Source organism: Drosophila grimshawi, unplaced genomic scaffold (genome assembly GCF_018153295.1).
Source record: "Drosophila grimshawi isolate 15287-2541.00 unplaced genomic scaffold, ASM1815329v1 contig_44, whole genome shotgun sequence".
NCBI lineage: Eukaryota > Metazoa > Arthropoda > Insecta > Diptera > Drosophilidae > Drosophila > Drosophila grimshawi.
This window is the reverse complement of record NW_025063240.1, coordinates 3,290,493-3,304,519: the sequence shown is the minus strand read 5'-3', so window position 1 is coordinate 3,304,519 and position 14,027 is coordinate 3,290,493. Positions and strand designations below refer to the sequence as shown.

General features: G+C 41.6%; 1 protein-coding gene across 1 annotated transcript; it reads right to left on the bottom strand.

Annotated features, from left to right (window-relative positions):
- Positions 1-11,803: 11,803 nt before the first annotated feature.
- Positions 11,804-13,120, bottom strand: LOC6570858 (protein transport protein SEC31). Its single transcript, XM_001997034.3, has one exon. It carries the CDS (start codon positions 13,118-13,120, stop codon positions 11,804-11,806), a length of 1,317 nt encoding a protein of 438 aa, XP_001997070.3.
- Positions 13,121-14,027: the final 907 nt, after the last annotated feature.

The following is a 14,027-nucleotide window of genomic DNA, read 5'->3' as shown; positions in this document are numbered from 1 at the left end:
GGACCACCGTCCAACATCCAACATCCTCTCCACCTCTCTCTCTCTCTCTCTCTGCTGCTGCTGCTGTCGTTGCCCCAAAAATGTAAAAATTATCATCAACGCACAAGTGGCTTGTACTTGTCACAGCCAAAGATCCCCTGCCCTCACCTCACCACTCCACCCCCTCAGGCAGAAGGCAAAATATTTTCATTGTGTTTCAGCAGATTTTCAACACAAACTTTGCGCCTGGGCAGGGGTTGAAAATTGGTTTGTTTTTCGGTGGCAGAGGCAAATATTTTTGGAAATGCGATTACCTGCGTTTGCCTATTTGTTGCTTGTTGCCAGCGAATGAGTTTTTGGACTGGGTTCATAACTGCCCCCGGGGCATGCTGCATGCTAATCGACTTTTGATTGTGTGTGTGCCTTGTGTGTGTGAGTGCGGTAAACAAAAAGGTTCAAGTGTTCGACCATAAATATGAATTTATGTGAGATATTTATACTTGATGCGATTGCAGAGGGAGGATCGGACATGGAGTGGTGAGTAGAGAGTGAATTAAATTTGCCTATCAGCAGTTGAATTTGGCCCTCCCCTCAACCCACTTCTGACTGCAGGTGACATATTCCTGTTGCGGCTGACAAGTGTTAATGCCTGTTCTTCATTTTTAGTGGTTGTTGTTGTTTGTTTAGCTGAGCTATAATTGCTAAAAAACTTAAGCTGCGTGAAATCCCAAGTTTCAATTTAACGCGCTTGTGATTCTCAGACACACACTGGATTTGCCGGACTTGGTGTGAATCTGCCCCACAAGTGCACTTGTCATTGTCATTGTGGCAAATCTTATCTAGTTTTGATTAAAAATAGTGCATCCGCCACTCGCTTGTACAGCTTGGCACATTTCAAACATTTCACACTAAGCAGCTGCAGAAGCGCTGAGAGAACTTGCCACATACAGCTTTTCGCAACTCGAAATTCGAAATCGTTTTCGAACTGGCGCCTGAGCATGCGCCTGCCAGCGCAGTGGGCGTGTCTTTGCGGCCAGCGCCAATGGCAAAACCAAAATGGAGTCTACACTTCATTGGGATACGGCTGCACATGATTGCACATATGTGCCGCCGCTTGCAGATAGCTCGCCAAAGATTGCGAGCGCTCTGGCTTTGGCCAAAAAAAAATGGCGACAGTTACGTCGACGTCGACATCGACGTCGAAGCTGGCGTTGACGTTGACGCTATCGCTTGCAGGCAACATACGTGTGTACTCGGAACAACATGTGTGATGTGTGCCCCGCCGTATGGAGACCGCAACAAACCGGACCAGCTCTCTTCGCCTACCCCTCCCATACCCTCCCCGTCTGCAACGCCCCTACTCAGCCTGGAGGCGCCCATATGTAAGCTTCTACATACGATGCGGCGTAAATAAACAGACTGTCTTTGTGGTATATGTGGCAGAGTCGGTGGGGCCAGCCCCTTGACTCCTCAGCTGTCATTTTCTGTGAGTCTTTTCTTTTTGTTTGTTGCGTCTTCTAAGCATTTGCCCTTTTTTATGACGCGTTTTACTTAATATTATGGCGCTGCTGCTGCCGGAAGTGGAAGTTGGACGACTGTTGCTCAATCAAAGTTGATGTGGCCCTGCCTATAGGCACTGGGCGATTAAGTGTCCTCTCGCCTACTTCTTCTTGCCACTTACAACTATTTTTTTGGGGGGTTTTTCCTATAGGTTTTCGCCTCTTAGCTTGATTTATGTGCTGTACTGTTGTGATTGATGAGCGTGCTTCAGTTGTTTGCTCATCAGTTTGACAAGATTCATAACTATTGAGTCCCAGGGGTGTGTGTTTAGCTGCTTACGAATTATGCTTAGCTGTTGATGGTTATAAGTCGTTTATATATTAACAGAAAATGGGCAAATCACTGTGTCTAATTTGAGATAGGCCTGATGAAAACTACACCGTTTTGTTCTTTCAATTTCAAACAACAAACTCTTTCTTAAGTAAGAAATAGCATATCAAATCTTGAATGAAGTTCAAAATATTACTTGTATTTCAAGAAAGTGTTAAGTGCTCTCGTAATCGAATTAAATTAGTAAATAGGCATGTTAGTATTAGTATCTTTCTGACTACATTATTTATGAGTTATCCTTCTGTATATTAAATTCAATGCAAGAATATAGACAAATCCCTTTACTTACTCCCTGCTTCATATTATCGTTACTTTGTCAAAACTGAGCTTAACCATTTAAGAATCTTTATTTGGCACGAATTTTGTTAAGATTTCACTCCTTTAGTTTCGTGTAGCACGTTTTGGCAATTATTCAAACTGATTAAAGAGCAGCCATAAAACTGAATGCTCAACTTTTATCAGTTGGGCTTTTACGAGCGCGCTTCCTATTTTTTATCAGCAACTTTATAATTTAAACGATTACTGCGTGACTTTTTTTTTCTTACTTTGACTGAAGAGCTGCGCGGCTTAGCGTTGTATATCAATTACAGTATTTAAGGTGTACCCCCACTCCCCCTCCGCACAGACACACACACATATATATATACAATCTCAACAGCCCCCGAAAATATACAGTCAGTCAGGCATAAAGTGATTTCAACAATATTTCGCTTAAAAGATTCAAATCGCGCGCGAAGCGCAGAGAGACCAGGCGACCGGCACACGGGACGAGGAGAAACAGGAAGAGCAACAATAGCAAAGCAGAACATGAGAAAATATAAATACGCATACGACGAGTACGACCTAGAGGAGAGCGGGACGAGTTGGGGGAAGTGGGCGAGGGGGTTGGAGCAGATATGAAAACGCACGCGACAGAAGGAAACGGATACGCTCGAAGGGGTTGCAAACAGATTCAAAATTTCCATCCACATATGACAATGCTCCACGGTGGCACCCTGCCTCTGCCACTGCCGCGCTGCTTTCCCAACTGCTTTCCGCCTCTTCACTCCGCCACAAAAAACGAAATCGCCAACGAAAATTCAAATTTACCCGTTGTAGGGAGCCCGTCGGCAGTTGGGTAAAATGGTAGCCAACTAACTGATTTTGTTTCTTTTTTTTGTGTGTGTTCTTCGCGTACTCACAACGGAAGCTTCAGTGTCCGCCTGTGTTTTGGGGTGTGGAGGTGTTGGGGTTGGGGTGCGGGGTGCGGGGATCTAGTATTGTCGTCCTTATGCCAAGGGTCGTCAAGCGCGAACATTTGCATAATCAAATAATAAAAATTTGCATAATTTTATTTTTTACGATTCGCATTCTCTGCGCTCTGAAAAAAAGCAGAAACTGAAACAGTTTCAGTTGTTAGTTTCCAGTTCCAGTTTCGAGCTGATGTTTTGTCTGCCTTACATAAGTACATATAATGGTTACCATTATCTGACTGCCTTTAGCTCTGCTAGTTTTCAGTTTCCCAACTCCACCACATAAACACAGAATGGTGTCAATATTTATTGGCGAACCTGTTTGTTATCGCTGCCAAAGAAAATTTGCAAATTTTAACTATTAAAAAGTTGGTTGTCTCCATCTGAAAATATTTCCATCGTAAATTTTAAGCAAATGTTTTGAACAGTTGACTATCGCGACTGCTTAAGTGGCAACGAAAGCTGAATTGCTGAATTGCCCTGCTTGAATATTTGTAATTATTTTTGAGGTCATTCTATTCGCCGACTAGATAAACTACTTTGTCTGAGACAAACTTTGTTTGCTTTCCTTAGAAAGTGGGCTTCAAAATTCTATTCTATTCACCATTCATTTTCAAAATGTTTTATCCTTATGCAAATGTGTTTCTTAACAAGTCTCTATAACTTCAGGCAATTTATAATTTAATGTTTAATGAATACATTTTCGAATTCATAATACATAATGCATAAATATATTTAATTTACTTTTTACAATTAAATAGAAAACACTTGAAACATAATTGGTTCACAGATGAAGTGCGTTTTTTATGTAAAAATCTGAGATTTTCCGGTTGTATCCTTAGCTGGGCAATTGCTTAAAATTCCAGATAGATATTTTAATAGATGCCCAAAAGTATAGCGATCATCTTGAAATTAGGTTTTTTTAAAGACATGGCTGATGAATAAATTTATTTGACGAATCCAAAGGAACTTGTAAAAAAAACGGCAAAGATGAATAAATTCACAAAAAATAATTGCAAAGTTTTAAAAATGCTAATAATCAATTGTATTTAAATAACAAGTTTGAAATGCATTATTTTGCTTACTAGCTTAAAATCACTGTCATTATGAAAGACAATCCTGTCAATTTGATCAATACTCCTACACATATAAACTTTCTTTATCATTGTGTGTCTGTAAGTTGAAAGCGACACGCATAAATATTCAGGACAAGCCAAAAGCCATTTAATTAAGTTAACTTTTATGTGGCTCATAAATCAGGGGCAACGACAAACGGTGGGCATCGAATGAAAAAACGGCAGCGACAACAATCGCGAATTCACATGTTCCATATTCATAGGCACCGTTTCCCTTCTTTCCCCCGTCAGCTCCCCCTCATATTCATATTCAGTGCAAGGTGGCTGGGCTAGCAACAACTCGTGCCAAATAAAATAAATGGCTCAGGCAATGCTCGACGCTGACCATGTTGTTTACAGTCCCCCCAATCTCTCTCCATCCCCCTATCTCTTTCCCACTCTTTCTCTTAGTTTGTTGCTTAAATGTCTGATTTTAATTTACCGTAGTGGAAGGGGAATGGAGAGAAGTGGGCATCAGGGAGAGAGGGAGAGAGAGAGCTGCATATGCGTGGCACATTATGAAATTATGAGCATTATAAATATGAAGAATGACCACTTATCTAAATTACACCATGTGTGAGAAACGGGGAGTGTGAGGGCGAGGGTGGGTGCAGTGCAGCGTTGTCGTTGTCGTTGTCGTTGAACGATGTGACACAGTACCCCAGCTTAGTGGAGGATGATTCTGATGATGCTGTGTTGTTTGGTTTGGCTGGGTTAAAGACACAGTCATATATCATGCTCGTGTGCTCGAGTGTTGTGGCCAGCAAATATGCTGAGTTATGGAAATTCCCAAATGCTGAAAAGTGATAAATGAAGCACAAAACAGCAAAAATGGCGACAGCCAAAGCAAACAGATTTCAAATGGAAAGAGACAGCACTACAATCGCACACATATGTACCGCACTAATATATTGTGAGTGTTTGTGTGAGAGAGATAGCTAGAGGAGAGAGAGAGAGAGAGAGAGAAAGAAGTGGATGATATCCTCGGTAACTGCTGCCAAGGGACAAAAAAGCCCGCAAATATGTCATTTGACATGCTAAATATTTCGCGTGTGGTTTCAGCTCTTTAGCCAGGTAGGCAGCAAAAAACATAAATCGCGCATACGCCAAGTGTGCCAACTAAACGCCAAAGTGGCCCAAGTGAAGAAGTGCTTGACATTTTTGTGGTTTCAACGATGCCTGCTTTTAGAGTTCAAAATGGTTACTTTGAACGATAAACTCTTTTTGAGAAGTCTAAATTTTAAATATTTTTTCAGTTCTTTATAAATACAACAGGAAGCATCTCTTATTTTCATTGTGAAAGAAATTTCATTCTGTGGTATATTTAAGAGCAATATAGGCAAACTTGAATTGCCAAATCAACAATTTGAATAATTGTAAGATTTATTTAGTCAAAACATCTGAAATTTAAACACTCTTTATACAAAAAATAATATAAATTTACATATTATCAATGTACACTTTAAGGGTTAATTTAAAAACTTCAACGACCGTTCTAAAGACACTTTAAATGAAAATAGTTTTTTTTTTCAATTCTGTAAATCCTTGAACTAAATACCAGAATATATAAATCATTGAAGTTCCGCTTTGCTAAACTTTTTGTAAGGCCTTATATTCTTATAAATTTCCCTAGCTTCACTCCCAATTCAAACAGATTGTCGAAACACACCAAAAGAAATTTGTAAAGTTGAACTGAAGCTCAGAAGGGGCAATTCTGAGCCTTTCTTTGGACTCTTTTGGTGTTTGCTTCATTAAGAATTGCGAGCTACGATTGCCACCCTTCAGAGTGGCGCACAAATTTATTGCTGAAATAAACAAGTTGTGATATATCAAATGCAATGCAAACTTATTGCTGATTTTTCCACTCAACTGCAACTTGGCTACGTTTCAAAAGCGACTTACGCTTCAATGGACAATGAATACCAATGGATAGCAATTGAAATGGCACGCTTAAAGCATCTTAAAGATGTGTTAGCCCGCTTGTGTTGTGGGGAAGTAATAGTAAATCAATTAGCACCCACAGTCCTTTGGTCTGGCTGTGTCCTGTGGCCTGTGGCTTTTGAAAATTAACTACCTGCTAAGTTAATTGAGCAAACAACTCCGGACAAGCAGCCATAAAAGTTGCACGCCAAAAGCTAACTAAAAATCCTGCTCGCTGGTTTTACAACTATTAATTATGTGCACAAAGTTATGACAGCAGAAAACAGGCAAAAGTTGCACCGAACTAAAAACTGGCAACGCTACCGTTGCGGCAAAAAACGGAAGCGCACATCATAAATTACAGGACGAACGGACATGGACACGCGGATGTTGTGCGGGCTGCTGCTGCCGCTGTCCTGCGCTCAGCTGCTGTTCAGTCAGTAAGCCGCCTGTCTTGCGGCAAGCCAAACAGCTTCCATGCATCCAAAAATCATTTCAATGAAGCTACGTAACCAAAAACCAAAACGAGACTCCATCTCTGACTCCGTCTCTATGGCTGTCTTTGTCTCTGTCTCGGAATCCGGCTGTGGCAACCGCCGTAAAGGTAGACAGTCGCACGCAGACATACACACACACAGACATACACTCAGAAAATGGCTGCCGCAGCGCACAAAAAGTGTCATGGCGCATGAAAAACTTCCTGTCCATGGCCAGGACTTCATCATGTGCCTTGTCCGTAAAACAATGGCGGACAGCTTCTCTGCGGCAGAGACAGTGGAAGCCCGCACAGATCTGCAATGCTTGGCCAAATGAAAGTCGCATTGTCAGGCTCAATGTTTCCGGCGGCTCAGGGATGCACAGTCAGCTCAGCTCAGCACCGCACAGAGCAGAGCACGGCACGGTACGGCACAGCAGAACTGAGCTGATCTGGGTTGAAACAAAGCGCATCCGTTGGCGAAAATTGAAATGACAAAGTTCAAAGTTTAAGCGGCTTGGTTGTCAGTTGTTCGGTTATTTTATACTCTGATGCTGAAAGCTGTAGGAGTTTGTTATACATGTCGCTGAATTAGGCTGTTGAATTTTCATGTATATCTTAAATTATTGTTTATACCACCGATATAATGTTAGACTCACTTTATTTATAAGGTAAATTTCTGATATAAATAAATACAACCTATCAATATATAAATTATTAATTCAATATTTATTAGACGGCAATAAAGCTAGACTCACTGAATTTTAAAGGTAGATTGCTGGTAATTTTACTATAGAAAAACTCTAAATTGCAGACAAGACAGCCAATAACAAAATTCTGTAACTAAGCTTCTACAGCTAGAGTCACCCAGTTTTAAGTATAGATTGATGGTAACAGTATCTTACAGCCTTAAAATAATTTGTCTGTCAGTCATAGCTAAAAAGTATTTAACCCCATAACCAAAAACTCTCTTTTTCAATAGAATATTATGCAGTCGGCTACATCCGACTGCAACAGTCTATCTGTTTTTTTGTTCTTTTTTCCTTGTTTGCTTTTCAGCTTTGGCTGGACAGTGTTTTTAAGTCGACTTGGAGCTGGGCATCGCTTACCTGGCGGCCAATCTCGGCCTGCCCATATAGCTAATCAGAATGCATAAGCGACATGAAAATTAAACGAGCGCAAATTAAATTGCCTGCAGTTAAAAACACTTTACCCTGTGTTGCCCTAATAGCCACCACAACAGCAAACAGCAAACAGCAACAGCAAGAGCAATAACAATAGCAGCATCAACAGCAAAAACAACAATTGCACTGCATAAGTCATAAACTGAAAGTCAGATACAGCCACGCCCCCTATCGCAAACAACCCCTTCGCTCCTTCGCTAGCAGTCCCCACAAAAAAAACATTTGCATACTTTTAAGCGCAGCGGAGAAAAATCACTCATACGCACACGTCTCCATTACGTGGTTGGACAAGGGGATGGGGAAGGGCGTAACAAGGCCTCTGGGCGCTAAAGCTGTCTGGTTTTTGGTTTTGTTGTCGCTCCTTTTGTGATTGTTGCTGTTGTTGTTGTGCTATTATAACGGTATTTGCATTGTGCTTAAACGTATTTGAACACGACTCGTCGACGCTCGTCAGGGTGGAGCAATGCTCCCGGTCGAATTTGAAAGGAAACTGGTGGGAAATTCACTTTGGGGGTAGGTATGGGGCAACTTTGAGTTTGAGTCTTAGCAGAGGGGTTGTGGGTGTGGGGTTAGCAAGTACTTACCAAATGAGCAAGCAATTTATTTACGGTCAAATTGCGAGGTTAGGCGTTGGCAAACAATGCGCAGGTCGCTCCTTGTGGCGGCTGCGTGTGGGCGTAAAAATGTGATAAATTTGAAATGTGATTATGGCTGCTATTATACATATACACACACTATATATATATATATATACACCATGGCATGATGAGGCTTATTATGTGGAGTTTGTGCCACTGCGGTTGCTCCGGGCGTCGTTTTGAGTGAGTGGCTGCTGAGTCGCCGGGTGGCAAGCCGGGCGCTCTTCTGGCTTAAATGAGGAAATGTGATTTTGACGATGTGTTGGCTTAACGAGAAGCAAACAGCCACTTGTGTGTGCTCATGTATGTGTGTGTGTGTGTGTGTGGATTGCGGGTGCAAAGGAAGTTGTAATTGTTTTTAAAGGAAGTTGAAATTGCTCGTTGGGGAAATGTATTAAATAAATCACTGGCATAGCTATAATAAGCCAATAGTGCAGTCCATTGTAAAGTGCAATGAAACAAGAATAAGTCATAAAACGGCGACTATAAATATGATATAGATGGGAGAATTTTTATTGCGAATCAAGTTGGATGTCGATCAATTTAGATGATAACAGAAGCGATTAAATTACAGTTTAGTCAAGTATGCAAGTTAAGTATGCAATCTAGTTTTAAACTCTTAACATCAAATCTATGACTAGATAAGTGAACACACATATTTTATAGATATAAATATGATTTGCTTAAGATTTATAAGCTTCCAATTTTTTTTAAAGCAATTTTTATGGCAAGTACTTCGTTCTCTAATCATCATATTAAAAAACTCTCCTCAAACACGATATATTTTTACACTCTTAATTACCGCACATGAATACTTAATGTATTAGCATTATCAATAAAAAAGAAATCGAAAAATAACAATTGACAAATATTTAATTTGCTGCTTAAGCGGAATACTAAGATACAGTTTAAATAGATTTAATGATTTTTTTTGAGTTAGTTAGCCTTTAATATGCTTTTCTTATAAAGTACAAATGAACAAGCATTAAAATTCCTGATTCGGCCACTTAACGCATCTCTTGAGTCAATTATAACCTATATTCCCTCAAAATTTTAATATTTCCACCTAACATATTCTCCAAAAAAATTACATTCGACTTGCACTTAAGTTATATACCTAAACTATTCGTAGAAAAAATAAGCACTCTTTTTAAACTGGAATAGTAATAAATGGTGCAGATAGATTTAATGCTTTTTTAGATAGTTGGTATACTAGCATTAGCCATAAATAAAAATAATTGATAAACACTTAATTTTCTGTTTAACTGGAATAGTGATATATGGTTCAAATGGATCTAATGATTTAATTTGGGATAGTCAGCCTACGAAGTTCACAAAGTAAAAATTAACAAGTCTTAAATTCTCTTGTTGAATCAGCTGCTTAAGACACCTGCTGAATCAATAAGAGATTCCTTACTTATTGCTGTAACCTCGTTATATATTTTGCTTGCCATTAACTTCTCTTTCCAGTTTTTCAATTTGCTCATCTTCCAACCACAAAGCTGACTTTCTTCAATGTCTTTATCAAGTGGCAGTGAATACAAGGCCATAAAACGCTAATCCCATCATGGGAACAATGCGAAAAGCGTAATTGGGAGGGGAGCTGCGTTTAGGCACGCTATCAATTGATACATCAGTTGATAAAGCCAGACACAGATCCTGTGAGAATCGCGTGGCGCACAGTGGCACACAGCTAACAGGATTTGGCCACGCTAAATCAACGCGATTCGCTGTGGCTCATTTGAGTGCAGCAATCGGGGCATCCTTTGAGGCAGCCACCACCCAAGAAATTCGCTCCGCTTTGTCGGAATTCGACATGCCACAAATTCGTGGCTCATGGGAATCATGCCACAGAGCCGCAGAGCCAATCCGCTATGTATCAGTTGAGTGTAGAAATATTGAAATTCGAAAATCATTTTTGCAACAAAGCACTTGAGAAGTGCTTGCCAAGTAATGCGGCAGCAGTATGCCACATTAGTTGCGGCGTCTATCCTCTGTTAGCGGTGTCGGTCTGGAGACCACCCTTAATTTGTATGCGCATTCCATCTTGTTGGCAGCCTTGTTCCCACACACAGCTCGCAGTCTCTACGAGTATATCAGCTCATTAGCGTCGCCTTCACAGTTTTTGTCGCCGCATCTAATTGCTGCATACGCTGCTCGACTTTTGGACTGCATATACCAACCAACCACCCACCCCTTTGCCCTGTTTTGGCTTCACTGCGCTAACAAGGCCAACATATTCTCGTCCACTCATATGGCGTATGTTTCTCTAGAGCATGTGGCGCTTTTTATAAGCCTGGGAACCTATGTTTTTCACTTGGTGACAACTGGCGCCGCTATTAACAGAATTTTTGGAATAACATAAAACAAATATTCGAAATGTTTTGTGGTATATTAAGTAAACAAATATCAAAAATAATATTTTGTGTACACATAAATTAAATAAACGAAACAATATTACATAAGTTAAACTTACAAACTTTATATTATATCAGAAAAAAAATCACTGCTAGTAAAATAATTTAAAAATTTGTTTAATGACAACTCAGTGCAAATTTGTAGTGATGAGCATTAAAATAGAACAGAGAAATTCTTTAAAAAGTTAAAAGGTGTCTTTACAGCGAAAAAGTCGTAAAAAGTATTAAAATAAATTTAATTTAATATTACTTTAAAAACATAAAATAAATACAGTAAATACTCAAAATAAATAAATACAATTGACAGAAAGAGATAAATATTTTAAAATGTTATTAACTGATTGGAACTAGTTAATATATCCCAAATCATGATTGAAAGTCTACTTATTTTATGTTTTATTCTAATTCCATACCAACTGTACAAGATAAGGAGACGAATATTTTAAAAGACATGTCTTTTAATAGATTTTGAGCTGATGGAAAATATGTTATATATATCCCATATATGTGCCATGATTGAAAGGCTACTTACTTTTTTGGTTTTTCCCACATTTTCATTATATAAATATAAGAGACATTTTGTATAAGTTTGATTTTAATAACAATAAGATATTTATTTAAACATTAAGTCACACATCAAATGTTAAATGGGTTGAGCCAGAAACTTAAGACTAATACTTTACAATGATAATACGGACTGCAGGAAAGTATATTGCCTTTTTCTAGAGCTAGTCCGATGGAAAAATCGATCTGTAAGATTGCATGACTTTAAGATATCAATTGCACTATATTTATGGCTAAAGGGAGAAACTTAAATATGGGAGCGCTGCAACTAAACGTAATATCACAATGGGAACATTTCTGGGGGGAGAGCGTTTACGGACTAGACTAACAAAAAACACACACAATACACACACTCTGGTAGCTTAAAAGTATCCGAAGAAATGCTTGGATCATTTGGAACCACCGCCGGATCTGCGTCCGGGTGGCGTGCCACCAACCACATTGATAATCTCATTATCACTGGACTCCTCCGGCGTGGGCTGATGGTCGCTGGCCTTGTCCTGATGTGCCGTCATATGCCGTGTGAGATGATGCCGCTCGCGGAATGTCTCCTGGCACACCGGACACCGGAGCTTCTCCTCGCGCTTGCGTCGATTGGGATCGCAGGCCACTTCGCTCTTGTGATGGGATCGCATGTGATAGACCAGATCGCTGGTCATGCGGAAGCTAATGTTGCACTTGGCGCACACATTCTGTGCGGTCAGCGTGAACGTCGATGCCAGCGTCGGTGGTATCAGCGTCGAGAGAATCGCTGCGGCAGCCGGATTCTGCAACGGCTGAGCAACGGAAAAGGGATGCGGTGGCGGACCAAAGCCCGGATACGCGGCATGCAGAAATTCGGGTGGAGGTCCCGATGGCGGGGATGATGGATTCGACGAGCAGCCATTGGGACTGTGGCCATTGGGTGCTATGGGCGGCCTATAGAGCAATTGTTGCTTGAGTCGCTGCTGTGCCTGCAGTGCCTGCATGGGATTGACGGCCTGGAAGGCGCCATTGAACTGATACTCGGGCCGAAAGTTATGATATACAATGGGATTGGGCAAACTGATATTGTTGCAGCTGCCACCGCTACCAGTGCGAGGTGGCGGCGGTGGGGGCGTGGCAGCTGGCGGACTCATTGAATGACAGCTCAACTGATCCGGACTTAGAGGTGGTGCACTTACATCCACCGGTGGTGACTCCAAACGCGACATCGTCGACGGCGACGACGAGCTGGACAGCGACGAGGACGCCACCTTGGTGAAGGCGCTGCGCATCGGCGGCGGCGGTGGCGAAACAGTTGCCTCTGGCGAATCCAGCAGTGGAATCACCAGCGTGGGATCATCATATACCCGCGGCGAGCGTATGGCTGCCAACTGTGGATAACGTTGTCGTGCCTCCAGCAGACTAATGTACTCCATGGCCGCCGGTGAGGGGGGCTGTGAGGCAGCAGCACGTGGCGACAAATCCGTGGGATAGTGATTCAGTTGGAGCAGCTGCTGCTGCTGGTGCTGCTGTTGTTGCTGCTGCTGCTGCTGTTGTTGTTGGTGGTGTAGCTGCAGTGCCTCCTGGAGGCGTGCCTGCTTCTCGGCCTGTTTCTGTTTGATCCGCTCATCGGGCATCATTAGAAAGGCCACGTCAAAGGAACGCTTCAGCGTCGTCTTGGGCGTCTCATTGTTGTTGTTATTATTATTGTTGTTGTTGTTGTGCGTTGGTTGCTGTGTCATTGTTGCTGTTGCTGTTGTGGGGCTGGTGGAGATGCGCAGCTCGGTCTGCTGTTGCTGTTGCTGATGCTGCTGCTGCTGATGCTGATGCTGGCGACGCACAGCGTTATTCGCATGCGACGGCAGGCTATCCAGGAGCAAGTTCATCGCACTGGAAATTGAACACTTTATATTCCTAGCGATGGGATTCCGATTTAATGTTTTAATTTTGATTATGTGCACTTGTCAACTAGTGTGTTCCGTTCGATTCGAAGCTCTGGTTTCGACTGCTGCCCGCACGCAATCTGTTCCTCTTTAAGTACTCGTCAGCATTGCCCACCACCAGCGGAGCGCAGCGAGTCCACTTGGAATTTTTCATATTGTCCCATTCAAAGGAAAACTCTCCGCACAAAACTCGCGGCACTCGCACATCTGTCCTGATTCTGTTTCGACTCCCTGCCAGAGTCTGCTCCGACTGCAGAGAGTCAAATTCGAATCTACACCCTTATGTCTTATGCTCTTGTTGTTCTTGTTGTTGTAGCTGCTGCTGCTGCTGTTGCTGTTGCTGCTGCTGCCGTTGCCGTTGCGACTGCTGTTGCTATTGCTCTCCCGCTCTCTTTTCGGCGACCCATCTGCTTTGCCAGTTGCCAACATATTCTGTGGTTTTATTGTGTGAACAGCGCCTGGGCTCGCCTCCTGGTTGGCTGGCTGCTTTTAAGCGTCGCAGCCTGCAGAGGCTTTGCTTTTATATTTTACTGCACTCCACATTGTATATCATGTACTGCACAGTGGTTAAAGTTTGTAAGCTTTGTACAAATTGGTAAGCCATAAGTAAAGTAATGTTCCTTTAATATTTATGTACTTATTTACTACTTAGATGGTTGCCAAGTATATTTTAAATTATCCTGTTAAATTATAAAAGCATTGGCCA

Excerpts from the sequence above, each read along its gene's own strand:
- LOC6570858 (XM_001997034.3), bottom strand. The coding sequence starts at position 13,120 with ATGACACAGCAACCAACGCACAACAACAACAACAATAATAATAACAAC.